The sequence below is a fragment of the Prosopis cineraria genome, unplaced genomic scaffold (genome assembly GCF_029017545.1).
Source record: "Prosopis cineraria cultivar Desert tree isolate PC_DT_omini unplaced genomic scaffold, ASM2901754v1 PC5, whole genome shotgun sequence".
In the NCBI taxonomy this organism is placed as follows: domain Eukaryota; kingdom Viridiplantae; phylum Streptophyta; class Magnoliopsida; order Fabales; family Fabaceae; genus Prosopis; species Prosopis cineraria.
Window position 1 is genome coordinate 37,812,053 of NW_026555336.1, and position 16,562 is coordinate 37,828,614.

The window sequence follows — 16,562 nt, forward strand, 5'->3', positions numbered from 1 at the left end:
AACTTATTAACTGTACTTTGAAAGACCCAAATTTTTTATATATTTTTTAACATGATACTTTGAAATAAATGCATTATAATGTTAGACAAAAAGAATATACATTGGATTAAGAAATGCTGGTTATTAGTTTCCTTAAATTTGTAAAAAAAAAAATTGACTTTTTAAATTTTTTATTCTAAAATTAATGGCCATGATAAAATGTGTTTAGTGTAATACCCTCAAATTTACAGACCGATTTTTCACAAGTTATTAATTCAACAAATCCTTTTTTTTTATTTTTTTTTCATTGAACCCTTATCATGGTAGAAAAATTTCTACCACGATACATCCAAGACAATATACCACAGGTCTTAAAATATCTAAAAAAAATAATTAGAACCATGAGGGACAGACATGATCCTCATAGCATGTTATTCAAATCAGATCATAAATCAAGAGGGACAGACATAATCCTCTTAGTCATATAAATACTTTTAATAAAAAGGATTAGAGTTTACATGCTTCACAAAGAAGATATGTCCTAAGTTGGCACAAGATACATTGTATAATCTAAAATAAGAGGCAACATAAAAGATGGTGTCTCATACACCACAGTTACACCTCTGGTGCTTTCTCGGCCGGACTCGCTCCTGTAAAAATATTAACCACGGGGAATGAGACTTAAAAGTCCCAGTAACCAAAAATTAATATGTAATGATGCATGCGGATGTAACTAATCATGCGATTGCTAAGTGGGCACACAAAACATTTAACCGAACAATACTTTCAAACAAACCGAACAAGTATTTAATTTGCATGACTGCACCTTATATCCTCCTTTCGGCATGCTCGGACGCCAAATCACCCGGCCAAAGGTGAGTTGGACCAAGCGACACGCCACTCATTGGGTCCAATGAGGGCTTACCACGTGGTAATAATTAACCGAACAGAAATTCCCATTAACACCATACATTAAAATACCCTGACAAGTCATGCATCATTCAAATATCCAAACAGGAATATATCCGAACAATAATATCTCATCATGATAAACAAAAATAAATTTTAACCCACTTGGCAATAATTTCAAACAAGTATATACAGTATTTATTTTCAATAATTCATAATTTTTCCAAACAACAAAACAACACATAACCATTCACAAACACACTCATCACAACACATTAATAATGGTTACCTTGTGTCTTGAATAACAAGTTCCCCTTCACAACTCCTTTTTCACCGCTATCTTTGTCAATATAATCTACATAATTATTTCACAATACTATATATTAATTTTACATTAAAATAAATAACTTTAATTTAAAGAGTTAGAAAGTCTTAGATCTATAGTCCATATTAACACTAATTTAAGATTTATGCCTCATTTAACTTTCCAAATTCTTTTCTAAAATTCTCGTACCCTAATGAACTATTTTTTTTATCCTCAATTCACTTCTAGTATCACAATTTCATCCTTCTATATTCTAAAAATTCATCCAAAAATAAATTAAATTTTTAGAATTATCCTGAAGCCTCAAATCACCTTTCTATAACCTCAAAAATACCTATTCATACTTAGATAAATATTTAATAATCATAGGTTTATCCCTACGTCTCAGATTCCACATAAATTCAACCATATAGATCTAGATTTAACTCAAAAATTCTTAAACATGAGTTTCAACCTTAAAAAAATATTCTATAATATTTTTTATATCCCTAAGAATTTTAACCTATTATTTTAATCCATCATATCATCAGATTAATTATCCTATAGAAAAATCCTAATCAAAATATTTACTCTATCCTACAAAATAATTATATCACTAGAAAGCTAATATTATTTAGAAAATAACTATAAAATTAATTTTATAATTAAATAAATTTTTAAATGCTAATCTAAACAGGAAAGTTAGAACATACCTGAAGAAAAAGAAAATAATCCCCCCTTGCGAGAACACGCCGAGCAACGTGAGAGGAAGAGAGAAAAATAATATAAAAATGGGATTGTGAGTCCCAAAATTATATTAAAAAAAACTATAGGTTTGAATTTAATTATTCAAACCTTTGGGCCAAAAGTTGCAATTTTCTCTAAATTGCATCTTAGCCTCTCATGCTTCCTAATGCACACACCCCTCCTTTTTATACATGAAGGCATCTCTTCTCTTCCCTCATCTAACCAATGTGGGACTTAGAAACAACAACCTTCCACCCCCTTTTTTTTTGTTCCTTCTACCTTCTCTTTTTTTTAACACATACATAAAAAAAATTATTTATGTATTATATCTTAACTAAATATTTCTTATGTGATTTTAAATTTAAATTTTTAAATTCATAATTAAATACCTAACCATAATATTATTTCTAAATAACCTCAAATAATATAAATTCCTATTATTATCATTTTTTTTTCTCAAAACCTAAATTCCACAATTTCTTTATTATATAAAAAATCAGGATGTTACATTTAGGATATTAAAAAAATTTGTTGATAATCTGGTATGATTAAGAAGAAAAATAATACTAAAAAAAATAAACATAACTATATTTTAGCTCTACACTTCTTTGGTCATAATTCTAGGATAGAGAGGGTATTTGTTTTGATTTTATTTATGGTATATCTCAATAATTATTAATTATATCTATCTTTATTCTTTTGTCCCTACTCCCCATTAAATGCCATGAAATTATTAAATTATATTTATTTTATTTTAAAACATGCATATTTAATTGGGGTAAAATTAAAAAAATTATAGAATTTTTAAACAGAGTTAATGAGAATTACTCTTCTAATCCTATTTATAAATCATTTTTAACATGTTTTATTAGAATCAATGAAAATTTTAAATCTCATTAACCTTGTTTAAAAATTTGAAAAGTTATCAAATTTGTTTATATTAAATAAACATATTTTAAGATTATATTTTCTCTCTTCAATATTTAACGAAGGATAAGAAGGAGGAATTTATTATAAAAATTAAAGACGTGAATTACAAATAGAATAAAAGTGTTTGTCTAATAAATAAAACCGGAGGAAGTAAGCTTTTTCTTAATTATGATAAAATATGCTAGAATGAACTAATAAATAAAGAAAGTTTTGCAAATATAGTTCATATTATAGAACCAAATTAAACAAACAATTCAATATTTATTATATTCTACATTGTGGTTAGTTTATTATATTTTTTAATGATACATCATTGTATATTAATGATAAATTTTTTATAAATTTTTAATAATAAATCTCTTATATATTGATGTAAATCGATAATCTTCCTAATTTTAAAAATTATTTCATATTTTCCGAGCACTGATTTTTTTTGGGGGCCAACGGGCCAATTTTTCCGTAGATAAAATGGGATAAATTATTTACATTCAAATAGAGTTTTAAAACTTAAATAGTGTACATATAGAATAGGAAGCGCATGGGGATGATGTGTTATACAGTGCACATAAGCCAATAGACAAGCTCAACGCCAAATTCGTATTGTTAAATGTCGTCTATGTATTGCACGTGACGATACTTATCGGTAAGTATAAATTTCATAATAACGTAACAAATACTAGATCAGCTGTTTGCATCACGTTATCTGTATAATATATATGACGAGATCAGATCTTTACCAAGCACTAAATCAACTTATAAGCTGGTTCGTCAAATGTACTATATACTCGTTATTTATTAAGGAAAGAGTAATAAGTAGTAGATAAAATTATTGAAAAGAATTATTGGTACGTGATGTGATCCTTTTAAGCTAATAGCTGTATTGATTAAAGGCACATTTGATTCAATATTATTTTTATTGCCGTCATTATATCATATTTTCATATTAGATTTTGAATAAAATCTTTTTTTATCCACAGAATAAATTATTTCAAATCCGCATTTTAACCTACATTTTGGAGTTAATTCAAGAATAATATTTTGGCCTAGAATTTGAACTTAAATACCATTCAAACTTGTTTAAATTAAACTAATTCCGATTCTTTGATTTTTTTTTTTGGTATTAATTCCTTTAAATTTTTAATATAACAATAACATACTACGCCTACATTATAACAATAACATACTACGCCTACATTGATTCATTCAATGTACGTACTGGAGAGGAGATAATTTTTCATAAATATCAACCGTTCAACTCTAAGCCATGCTCTCTGTTTTGAATTATAATACAATTTAAAATAAAATTATGTATAATAATAAAGTTTAACAATTTCACTTTATAAATTTACATTTTTGAGACAAAAATATAAATTTTTAAAAATATCTTTTATTTAATATAATTTTAAAATTATAAAAATTTCAATTCTTCTTTTATTTGAAGGGTAATGATAAAAAACATTATTCCTTCAACGATGTGTTATGATTTCGGGAAGGGGAGTATTTTTCTTGTAACTTTTAATCACCAGAATTACTCGGACGACTTGCAATCACGTCAACTCCACTCGCCTTCAAGAACTCGGCCGATTCAGTTGTTTAAGGCAACTCGGCGTGTTTAAAAATGCAGATACGAGTGTTTTTCTTGCTCACCTCTCTCTCCCATATAATGCCCCGCGAATTCACCCTTATGTTCAGCCATTAAAGTCAGCTCTTTTTCAACAGGTTCTTTTTCTCTTCATTCTACTCTTTCAGCTTCCATCTTACATAATAGTTTTTCACGCTTGCTTTAATGCGTTTGATGCCCAAGTTTGATAAGATATGCAAATCAGCTCAAAATACAAAGCACCCATTTTTTTCACGTTTCTCCTTTTGCGTTACCCTTTGATGTTAACTCTTCCATGGTTGTTAGCTGATATTATCTTCCCCTTTCATCAATCCTATTAACGCTCTCTATCTTGTCCAATACATGTCCTCGTGCTGTTTCTCTGGATTATATAGTTCGTGGGTGTATAATATCGAAGAACTCAAAGAAAGATCTTTCAACATTTTTGGGTTCACAGTATATCGATTAATTGTGTGCTGTATGGTTGTAATTCCGTGGCTTACTCAATCTTCATACCAATGTGCTTGTTGTTTTCTGGTCTCCGTTTCTGCTTTTATTTTTTCCTCGGCTGCACGTCTAACTCTGATTGTTCTGTGTCGATTTGTATACAACATCGTTAACTTTGATTATGAAGTTGGGTAGAAATGGATCTGGGGTTTATTATGAGTTAGTTGGCAATTTCCCCCGTCATGCTGTTTCCACAGGGAGGGTATTTTCTACTGAGATCGCATACATAGTGTTCTTTGTATGGTATGCTTGTTCCGAAGCTGCTTTATGCAGTGAAGAATGTTCTCTTCAAGGAGGAGTGGAGACTAGAGAGTAGACAGGCTGCCTTTGCTTTCCCTGGCAAAGTAAATTTATAGGGTTTTATGTAAGTACTTTAGTTTTACCCAGCCATTGTTCAGAATTCTGATGCTTTGTGGCATTAGCAATGGTTCTCGTTTGAACTGGGACCTTATTAACCTTAACACACAAAAACACTCTGTTTTCTATTTTTCTTTGTGGTTTTTTTTTTATTATTATTGAAGGATTCCTTTCCCAATTAATAGCTTCTTTCTGTTGCTTGGAGAAAATCTGACAGTTTCAGCATCTCAGGTTTTGGCTTTGTTTGGAATTAAAATTATTTAGTAAATGTATAAAGTACACAATCTCTACGTTCTCCCACCCTTGATTTGGGGGGTGGGGGGGATTCTTGAAACTCATTTCAACCATTAGCTAGATGGCTATTTTCAATGAAATCAGATGTAAAGCATCAGGACTTTAAAGGAAGTTCAAATTTCAAATTGAATTTTTCTACAATAATAACCGTTCAAGGTCCTGTTTATGAAATACTTTGTATGAAAAAAATGTCAGTTTCAGTTAACTTGTATGTACTGCTTGTGCAAAGGGCAAACAGCCTCTTCTCTATTAGTATCTCTTAAATCCACTCGCATTTTATTGGAGATTTATAGTTTTCATTAAAGCTGAATAAGCTGTTCATGCAGTTTGTGGAGAGTATCTGATTATTAAAGAAATGTGTCAGTACTAAAAAATTGGTGGTAAAAGCAAAGAGAAAGATCCAATACCTTTTTTTATGGCTAATCTGCATATATATAGGTTTGATCAATTTTATTAAAAAAGTAAAGTGCATATTAAAATTAGAATACTAGTGGTTATAAAAACTAGACATATCCTATTATTATGATGCTTGTACATACGTGTTTCTGAGTAAAATAGCTGATGAGTAACATGGGGCTCCCTCATGGAAATTATGGTTGAATAATGTCCTGATTACATTATCTTCATATTCTTCATAATATTGTCTTTTTAGGCATTGATTGAGTTTATTGTCCGTTCTTTTTATTTCTCTGTTTCTTTGCAGATGGAGTTAGTTTGTGTCAATTGTGATAATAATTGCATGGAGTATGAATGTAATATACAGTCAAATCCTCCTAGTTCTCCTGATATAAATGACATAGTTGGAGCCCCACAGCTGAATCCTCGACTTGGTGATGAATATCAAGTGGAAATTCCTTCCATGACACCTGAATCAGAACGATTTAAACTTCTGATGAATCCTGCTGATTCAGAAGTTGTGAATGACATGTCTCTTTCATTTGCTATGGGTTTGCCTGTCCCTCTCATATGGATTGATAATGAAGTGAAGGATGGTAGAAACAAAGGTCAGGAACATTTTAGAAACAATGATGGTGCTGTTAATGTACTTGGACCGGCAGAAACAAGTGATGTGAAACCAAATATTACATCAGACAATGAAAAGGAATTCAGGTCAATCACTTTTAAACCTGTGACAACAGAAGCAAAAAAGTCCTGTCAACAAGGTCAAGGCAAAGCTTATGGATCAGCTCCCGGCAAACTGAATAATTCCTGGAGCAATGCTGACATTAGAAGTTTTCTCCTTGGCTTGTTTATATTTGGAAAGAATTTCATTCAGATAAAGAGGTTTTTAGAGAACAAACGAATGGGGGAAATACTGTCATTTTATTATGGAAAGTTTTATAAATCTGATGAACATAGAAGATGGTCAGATTGTAGAAAGGTAAAAGGTAGAAAATGTATGACAGGCCAGAAGCTTTTTACTGGATGGAGGCAACATGAACTATTGTCTCGCTTAAATTCAAAGGTTTCAGAGCAAGTTCGAGACACATTGCTGCAGGTATTCAGCTGTGCTATCATTAAACCCATTGTGTCCAATGTAATTAATGAACTGCAATATGTTTATTTTTGTTACTTAATCATTAGCCAAGTCTGTATCTCTGCATTATATGATGTTGCAATTTCTTTCATTCTCCTTCTGGAAATCTTCAACCTTCTAGCTGACCTTGAGGAATAGGGATATGGGTCTTCCATGTAATTTTGATGATTAAATGATACTTTAGGTAGCACCAATCTGGCCTTTGTGTGCTATGATTATTGCCTGTTGATTATTCATGGGTGATTGACTATGTAGTAGAATACAGGCCATCAGAAATAAGGGGTCACATATCATCTGAGGGAAATCTAATCCCTGCTTAAGAGATATACTTGTGCATTGTGATATGGAAAGTCCTAGTTTATTCTGTTCATGAATTTTTAATTGGGCTTAAATTGTATACTGTTGCTTGACTGAGGGATTAAAACTTGGAAAGATGATTTCTAAATTGTTTTTTGGCACCTTGAAAAGCCAAAAGTACTTCTAGCTGTGATGCATCATTTTTTAACTTTCTTGAATGAAATTGTCATCATAAACCTTTAAATTAAAGGATCTGAAATTTCCTGCGTGAATCACTGACTCTTCCAGTACAAATGTTTCAATCCCTTGTGCCAGAAATTAAGGAACACATTGACTTATTTTATGGATATTTGAGTGAGAATGAGAACACACACCCTCACCTTTGAGGTTTCAGTGTTAATTTTGTTTTGGTCTCATGTTTGTTTGATTGGAGTTGTTTTCTAGTTTGCATTTCCTATTCCTATAATGCTATTATTAATCTTGAAAAATGAATACTTAACCAAACTTTACCAAGGATGCTATTTCTTAAACTTTATATACTTTGTACCTCAGCAACAATGATTATTTGGCAGTACAGAATAAAATAATTTTCGCATGGAAGAATGTTTTTTTTTTCCCGGTCCTTCAATTCTCATTTTTCTTCTCTAATCAGGTTTCTAAGCCATATGCTGAGGGCAGAGCTTCACTCCAAGACTACATCTTTTCTTTGAAGTCTACTGTTGGACTGAGCACTCTTGTGGAAGTAGTAGGTATTGGTAAGGATAAAGCAGACCTTACTAGCCTTGCTGCAGAACCTCCTAAGAGCAACCCATCGTTTTCAATTCATCCTTGTGCACCAACTAGCAAGGCTTGGTCTTCCCTTGAACCCAGTGATATAATGAAATATTTGACTGGAGGATTTCGGCTAAGCAAAGCCAAAAGTAACGATCTCTTTTGGGAAGCTGTTTGGCCCCGCTTATTGGCCAGAGGTTGGCACTCTGAGCAACCCAACAACAATCCAGGCTTTGTAAGCTCCAGGGATTATCTGGTTTTTCTTATCCCTGGTGTCAAAAAATTCTCGAGGAGAAAACTTGTGAAAGGTGATCATTACTTTGATTCTGTCAGTGATGTATTGAGCAAAGTAGTATCTGAACCAAATCTTCTTGAGCTTGAATTTGAAGAAGGTAAAGTCGGAAGCTGCAATGAAGAAGATGGATGGATTTCGGAAAGGGCATCGGATAAAGATGATCAATCTGATAGTTATCGCCATTGTTACCTCAAACCCCGAGTTTCTTCTTTCAAAACGGATCACATGAAGTTCACAGTTGTTGATACCAGTTTAAAGCATGGGGGGAAGTCATCTGATTTGAGGGAACTGAGATCTTTACCTCCTGGATTCAAAATAACTTCCCTGCAAACAATTCAAGTGAGAGGAAAAGAAAGTGACTCAGCTGGCCATGCAGGGGGTGAAATTGAGGTAAAAGCTGCTGGTAAGGCTGATAAGGGGGACAAACATTTGGGTGAAGCAAACCGTAGGAAAGGTACATTTGATAGCATAAGCCAAAAGCTGTCGAAGTTCACAGTTGTTGATACTAGTTCGGTTCACTGTGGAAAGTTATCTAGAGAACTGAGATGTGTACCAGTTGAATTCAAAGGCGCTTCTAAGAAGATGACTGCTCTTTCAAGAGAGGTGGATGGGATCTTGTCTGATTCTTCTTCCTCCTGGTGAAAAGGAGGCTATTACGCCATTAGATGACAAAAATAATAGCAGTAGTGTTAATTGCCATAGGGACACATCTGATGGTGAATCTATCAACAGAAAGGGGGCATGTGATAGCATGAATAATAATGATCACAAAATTGAGGAAAGGCGTCAAAGTCAAAAGATCAGTGTGTCTGATGATAAGCAACTTAAGAAGACTGTAAAGCAGCAATTCAGTCGGAGAGCAAGATCTGGCCATTCAACTCATGCGGCTCCTCCCATCAAACGTAGAAGATTGACTGCTTGTGCTAAGGCTGAGACAAGCCGTATCCTTGAGATCTCTTCAGAAGACTCAAAATCTGAAAAACCGGGACTTAGTCAACCATCATGCCTTCCTGAAGACAGCCAGGAAACCGCGTGCTTAATTGCCTTTTCTGTTGAAGTTATGGAAGAGGACAACAAAGGAAGCATTCTCAACAAAGATTGCCGTGGCCCGGGCATGTCTTGCACTGAAGTTGAAAAATGTGAATCACAGCCACTGATCAACTTGAGCTCACACCAGCTTCCACCTGAGTCTGAAAATGGTGAAATGATGGAGGAAGATGAGGAGCGCCTGAAGCTAAACGATGCAAATTTTACATGTGATGCTCATGAGCAAATACAAAAGCCTGTAGGAATATCTGGTGATGGTGGTGCTGATATAAATCCCAGGAGGCAGAGCACAAGAAACCGACCATTGACAGTTAGAGCCTTGGAATCTATGGAAAATGAGTTATTGTATGTGCAGAGAAAACAGAAAAAGAAGGAAGTGCAGACTCCAAAAGCCCCATTCAGTCCATGCCGGAAGGCACGTACCAGAGTCAAAACAACAATGCATCGTCAAAGTTCAAGTGGCGGTTCTTCTGCAGGTTCAATGCAAGAGAAGCACTTGAATGGAGATAGTGATGTTAACCAGGATATTAACAAGGCTCTGCATTAGAATGTTCCATTTAATACTTTAAATTTTAAAGGCACCTATGATCGCGTTAGTTTGGACTTTTGGTAACAATACCTGAGTGATCTTTACATATTGTATAGAATTTTGCCATACTTAGAAGAATGCTGACAAGACCTCAGTTTGTTGATGGTAATTTTTTGTGCTCTCACAATGTTATAACATGTCACCTTGATGATGGAGATAAACTTCTTAATATTGTCTTATCTGAAGTTCATTTTTAGGCTCCTAGACGAAAATTATAAACAGCCCTGTATGGCTCTATCTGCACACAATAATCTTAATCATCAATCCAACCTATATGCTATAGGACATAGGTATGAAGATATATATATATATATATATATTGCAAAATAGGTTCAGGTGAATTGGGTCTCAAAAGTTTAACAGGATTAGGGCATGTTTCTAGGCATAAAAAGCACTTATGCAAATATTTGCATATCATTCATTAATAAGGTTTTCATATCGACAGTAGAATTTAAACTCATGACCTTATAATTTATAGATTAAATTCTTTACCATCTGGACCATGCATGAGGATCTTGACTAAACCTTGTTAGGTCTCATGTGATTGGATGTGGCAACTTCCTAGTGAACTGGATGCTTCATCAAATCACGAGGCTCATTGCACTAAACGTCAAAGCACTTGTGAACTGGAGGGTGATGCTTCTGTAGATGGTTATCTTATGTTAACCCAAACATATTCACTTAAATAATACGTTTATCTAATGAGTGGTTGTTTTACTGAAGTTATTGAAATAATTTGGTTTGAAAGAGATTCTTAATCAGCAGTTTAAATTGCATTGGTCCCTCTCACAAGCCCGATCAGATGTCCAAATGGTTCGGTCTCTTGTACCAGTCTGGAAGGTAACATATCCATCTGTCTGTTTAAGTTCACCGTACAAATTATATAGTTGAGAAAAAAATTTGTTGAAATGTGCTGTGAAGCTGAAACCTGCGCATCATTTACTTCCTCTGAGGAGTTGAGGTTTGTATGAAGCCATTTTTACCTTCCAGTTATATAGTTCTCTACTTCTCTTACATGTTTCGATTAACATTAGCTGACAAGACAAAATACGTTCAGCACCACCACCCGCTTCACTATGCAAAGATGTCAAATTGCACGAAGAAAGGACTGAGGCAAATCTCTTATCGTTGACAGTTGATGAAATGCAATCAACTGAGATTATTGGGAACACAGGGCATAAAGGCATTATTTTCCGTCCAATTTTTTAATGATTACCAAATTTTCATGAGATTTCATGAAGATTCTTACACTTGAATCTCTTTAATCTGGTGCTGCACGTGCTGACTAATTGCACTAATTTTTAACTGTTATTCTTCTTTTGTAAAGCTTCCTTTAACAGGACACTTTAAATGGTTTGAAAGATTTATTTTAAGGAAAAATTTTTTTATGACTTACTCAAGATAATTAATTATTCTCAAATTCATTGACAATTGAATTTAGGAAAATGCCAACATAATATTTTGTCATTCTTCAAAGCTTAGTTGCCAATGAATTTGTGAGTAATTAATTGTCATAAGACTTGTATATAATTCTTTTTTTATTTATGATGTATTTCTTTTTCACTATAATAAATTTTGCGTAAGAGTGGATTGAAAAATTAATTAAATAAAGAATACAAATAATAAGATATTACCAATGGGGATTGTAATGTGGTAAAACAAAATTTAAATTCCTGCTAGAAGAGATATACATATTTAGTGTCCCACTCTCTTAAAAAAGAATTGTCATTAATAAAAAAAATACTTGTAAACAATAAAAAAATAATATAATATGTTGTGTTGATCCTTATTTCTTTAAGAGCATGCATTGAAGTTTTTTTTTTTTTGGTTTCTTTGTGAGAAAGGATAAAACAGTACAAATACATACATATTTCCTCCACTCAAAAATTTAAAACATTTTTAATTGAATCTTTATTTAGTAGGATATTTTACTTAAAAATAAGTATAAAATATTATTTATTACAAGCATTTAAAAAAACACACACATTAATTGATGACAATCCTAGTAAAAACTGCATAACAGTCCAATCCATCAAAAAATACTTCACATTTTTCAAGGGAGAGAATATGTATTACTGTAGAAAAAACAGTAAGAACTGTAGAAGTAACAGTAATTTCATGGACTTCACAAAAGATAAGATGTGATGTTAGTCATGCCTTTTCTGGATAAATGATATCAACACCTAGCTCTAGACTAAATTTCGCACAACTAAAAAAACATGGATGGTTAATTAGTGTTTACAGCATTAGCAGATATAGCTAAAGAATTTGAGTGGTTAAAGAATTTGTTAACTGACATGAGATTTACCCGCCGTACATGGACAAGTTGTTCGTAGTCACCCAATTCACAGAAGGGCGTCATTGATCAAGTACAAACAATGCAGCATTTGATTGAGGGTAAGATGGCAACTATGCACTTTGGTCCTTCTAATCTTGTTCAGCATCTTCGATTTCTTCATCCTCTGGTACTCCGCGTAGGTAGAGAACATCGTTGCATCTAGAAATAAAAATAATGAAACAAGACTTGACTACTTCTGGTAATCAGTCAATCTGACCCTTTTAAAAGGGTCCAGTATATACATTGCCGGAATTCATGTATTTGGTTTACAGATACCGGAGTTTGACGTCTTTTATTTACATCCCAAAGACAGGTAATACCAAAATGCCCATGCTCTCTAAAAGAGTTTTGGCACAACACGACAATCTGTCTCACATTTTCTTTCGAGAACCTCGCTCTATCTAAACTTTATATTTGGTCAACCTATAACTGCATTTCCTAAACCTTTAATCGTTAAATATTTAATCATAGAACTGCAATAATGAGGGGAATTACGGTAAGAGGATATATGATCATGGTTCTAAACAACATGGAATCAGATTGACAGCCTTCAAGGCAAAGATAACTTGGTTCTGATTAACACAGAACAAGATTTAGAAGACAAATTGCATGGCATCAAAGCAGAGAGGGGCAGCACTCAGTCCGAGACGTTTCATTATTTACAACACCAAAAGATTTTATCTATGCTCGCTAGCAAAACACGAAAGCCACTTGAAAATAGCACGATAAGGATAGGTACCTGATTAAAAATTTCCAGTGAACTGGCCCTCTATGTACTCTTCTGTGTTGGCAAGCTGGCAAATACGTTTACACATCGGGAAAAAAAATGTTGAAAGCTGAACTCTAGTTTTAATCTGTCACAATCGAACAAAAACGTTTAAATTACTATGGACCTTCGTAGTCTTTATTTCACGTTTCCAAAAATTTGGTTAGTTGGAACGGGCAAAGAATAAGCAACTATACTGTTAAACTACACAGCACTAATATGCCGAGTACAACATGCTATTGGGTCTGTATTTGCAAACTGTATGCATGAGATCATATTAAAGTCACCATGACACTATCAGTAGGGTTTTGAGCAAAAATCAAAGTTTAAAATAACTAATTTTAATCTTAATTTCCACTTTTGTTACAGATTCCACAAATTTTATTAAATCTTCAGCACCTCTTTTGAATATTTCATATTGGGTAAAAAAAGGCTCTATGCATTCATGTTTACCCTAATTACAAATTTAGTCCAAGTTCAAACTTGCAGAGTACCCCCTAAACTTTCATAAACAGTTAAAGCGTTAATAGGCGGTGAACTTCAACTTTTTTTCTCATGCAATTAGCACATTTTAAGAAGGTATAATACACTTTGTCTTGGTCACAACTACAGTGCATTAAGTTCAAAACCATTAAATTGACTTATCTTATACTTTAAACTCAATACTAAAAGAAAAAGAGTAAAAAACAAGATACGAACTCAAGATAGTTCACATGCTCAGACCTCAGTCAAACCCTAAACTCCAGGCTCAGAAATAAATGAAATCATCACATAGATTTGCAAAACTGAACTTGAACTGACTAAACCATATTTTTCCTCTAAATACATGAACATCACATAAGAACATTTGTTAAAATTTGTCGTATTTCAATATTTTTACTTCGTCTGGAATTTTTGGAATAAACTTTTCCCCACCGATGTAGGGGAAGGTGCATTTTAGCCTTTAATATAATATACCCCACTGTTCCAGTACCTTAGACCGTTAGACCCCACATATTATACTTTTTGGACGTATTACATGTATCCATATTGATTTAGTTCCAGCCTCATGCAGTAAAACAATATGGAAAGGATAATACGAACATGCCTTTATTTGTATAATATATATCTATAAAATCTCGTACAATCTATACCATTCATAAGGCATGAACCCGGCAACTCTCTATGATTTATGATTCCCAAGCCACATAAACAGTCCAGCTTGCATTGGGTTCCATGCATCTATTCTGTCTTTATTATTTTTATTTTATCTCCTCTCTCCATTTTTTAGTATTAGAATCTGAATTTTGAATTTCCCACCCAAACTCAAACCAATATATATCCTTTGGTCAAAAAGTTTCTATCACGCAATTGTAAACCACCAACAAAAATCTAGTTTGCATACAATTTAACGAAGACAAAGCTTAAAAGAAAATAATTTTATAAGACTCTTTGAGGTACAACAGTAGAATCAGCCAAAAGCCATGTAAAGTAGTTCATATACACTCTTTGAAAAATGTACCTGCAAGTTCATATAGGAATCAACCGAAACACCTGAAAACCAAAATGAAGATTAAAATACATTAAGTATTAGATCCAATGAATAAATCCTGAACCATAATTTTATTTGCGATGGAACAGGTAAATCATTACACCATCTGGCAAGGACCATACCCTTATACTCCATTCCCCACTTTAATTTTACTATAACAGGCTTCCCAGTCAAATTATTCAGGAAAGGCTTGGGATTAACTGGTATGGTCTGCAGTTTGCAAGAAAAAAAAAAGCAATTAGAACGCAAAGAAAGTAGAATAATATCATTCCGAGTAAATGAATCCAAGAAGAAATAAAATAAATTCATAAATGCAATATGACATCCTGTTCAACTCAATATTAAAAACCGAGGCTGGTCGCTGGTACCATATAAGCTCCCAGTTCATTGGCATTTTCAGCATACAAATCGAACAATGAAAATACTTGAAGAATGTCTGAACAAAGAAAACTTGGGTTCTATTCACAAACTGTGCTAGCAGCCGATGACACGTGTCAAAAATTCAAAATATGACAAACCTAAGACGAAACTAGACATGTACAACCAAGACGTGTTAATATTTAGGGGTAGTTGACGAAATTTTCCGTGGCGCAATTTTTTATAAACATCACGAGCCCGACCAACAGAAAATGCAAAGGCCAAGATCAAAGCCTCCATAGAATCCAAGACTCAGCCAAACGGGATGGCACCAGAGGGGGATGTCGACCAGAATATATTGTTGGAAAGGGTGCTTCAAATATCTTTCCAGGTTGACTCAATCGAAAATAACATTTGCTACTTAGGAACTTAGAGAAAGTAAGAAGATACTCACAGCCATTAGAGTGGAGGACAACGCAGCGGCTACGCTTGGTCGACTTGAGGAGGCCCGCCGCTGCCGAGGGTTTTGATTGTGGGAGGTTCATCGGTACTCCTCAGTCTTCACGCGCGTCTGAATAGTGAACAATATTGTATTGTGTGATATAATTTTGTGACGCGTGAGATACTTATTTATTTTTATTTTTGGGTAAATAAGATATTACCCATCGAATAAGATAACTGATTGCATTCACATGATTTAAATGATACTTTTTAATTTTTAATATACATGGTGAGATCCATGCCAATCAACAAATCAGCCATGTCATTGTTATTTTTCATGGGATAATAATAAAAAATATCTTGAAATATGAATATGATAAATAACTAACCAAATGTAATAATTATTGTATTATCTTTCAAAGCTTGTTTGATAGTTTGATTTTTTTAGAATAATATATGTGCCAAAGATTGATAATAGAATTATATAAATAAGTCAAAATTCATTTGATAGTTTTTTATGAAAGTAAAAGTGGAGTGGAGGTGTGATTAAAATTATGTTTGGTACGTGTAAAAATTTTATTTAATATATATTTATATTTTCAAAAGATTATAATGGCCATGAATTTAAAAAAATCAAACAAGTTTTATCATATCCATGCCGTCATTATCGCATTTGAAATGAAGACTGAATAACAAAATAAGGTGCCTTAGAAATTTAGCAGATTTATCTAAGAAAATCATTTTTTCAACCATCTTTACAATTTTAAGAAGATTAAAGGGATCAAACTTAAAATTGAGACTTTCAAAATTAAAAAAAAAATAGAAAGACAGAAGGTAAAGGAAACTAGATGTGAAAGAATGTTGAAAATAAGAAATAAATATTAATATATTTTTATCTTTCTTGTATTTTTTATTTGGTTATTCAGAGCTATATATTGTATAAACTCAAACATTATTTGTTTTTAA

The 16,562-nt window shown here is 32.9% G+C and overlaps 2 protein-coding genes and 1 long non-coding RNA gene across 4 annotated transcripts; 1 reads left to right on the forward strand and 2 right to left on the reverse strand.

Annotated features, from left to right (window-relative positions):
* Nucleotides 1–475: 475 nt before the first annotated feature.
* LOC129310564 (uncharacterized) lies at nucleotides 476–2,083 on the reverse strand. The gene is made up of 3 exons (XR_008593137.1): nucleotides 1,906–2,083; nucleotides 1,178–1,243; nucleotides 476–629 (listed from the first exon to the last, which is right to left on the reverse strand). It is a non-coding gene; the product is annotated as an uncharacterized LOC129310564 (long non-coding RNA).
* A 2,454-nt stretch (nucleotides 2,084–4,537) lies between these two features.
* Nucleotides 4,538–10,314, forward strand: LOC129312139 (uncharacterized). The gene is given in 4 exon segments (XM_054954743.1): nucleotides 4,538–5,340; nucleotides 6,331–7,125; nucleotides 8,114–9,164; nucleotides 9,166–10,314. Coding segments are annotated over 3 exon segments (2,766 nt in total). The 5' UTR covers nucleotides 4,538–5,340; nucleotides 6,331–6,366; the 3' UTR covers nucleotides 10,122–10,314.
* Nucleotides 10,315–12,191: 1,877 nt separating this feature from the next.
* LOC129310942 (probable small nuclear ribonucleoprotein F) lies at nucleotides 12,192–15,765 on the reverse strand. Of its 2 annotated transcripts, none has more exons than XM_054952841.1 (5): nucleotides 15,610–15,765; nucleotides 14,921–15,008; nucleotides 14,769–14,800; nucleotides 13,241–13,295; nucleotides 12,192–12,660 (listed from the first exon to the last, which is right to left on the reverse strand). In XM_054952841.1, exons 1-4 carry the CDS (start codon nucleotides 15,613–15,615, stop codon nucleotides 13,245–13,247), a joined length of 177 nt encoding a protein of 58 aa, XP_054808816.1. In that variant the 5' UTR covers nucleotides 15,616–15,765; the 3' UTR covers nucleotides 12,192–12,660; nucleotides 13,241–13,244. The 2 variants fall into 2 exon arrangements, with proteins under 2 accessions (XP_054808816.1, XP_054808815.1); XM_054952840.1 differs by having other exon boundaries at nucleotides 13,241–13,355.
* Nucleotides 15,766–16,562: the final 797 nt, after the last annotated feature.

Bases quoted from the DNA above. Each gene is read 5' to 3' on its own strand.
- LOC129310942 (XM_054952840.1), bottom strand. The intron at 14,801-14,920 runs GTATGGTCCTTG...TTTGGTTTTCAG, and splicing joins GTGGGGAATGGAGTATAAGG to GTGTTTCGGTTGATTCCTAT. The intron at 13,356-14,768 runs GTACATTTTTCA...CGATTGTGACAG, and splicing joins ATTCCTATATGAACTTGCAG to ATTAAAACTAGAGTTCAGCT.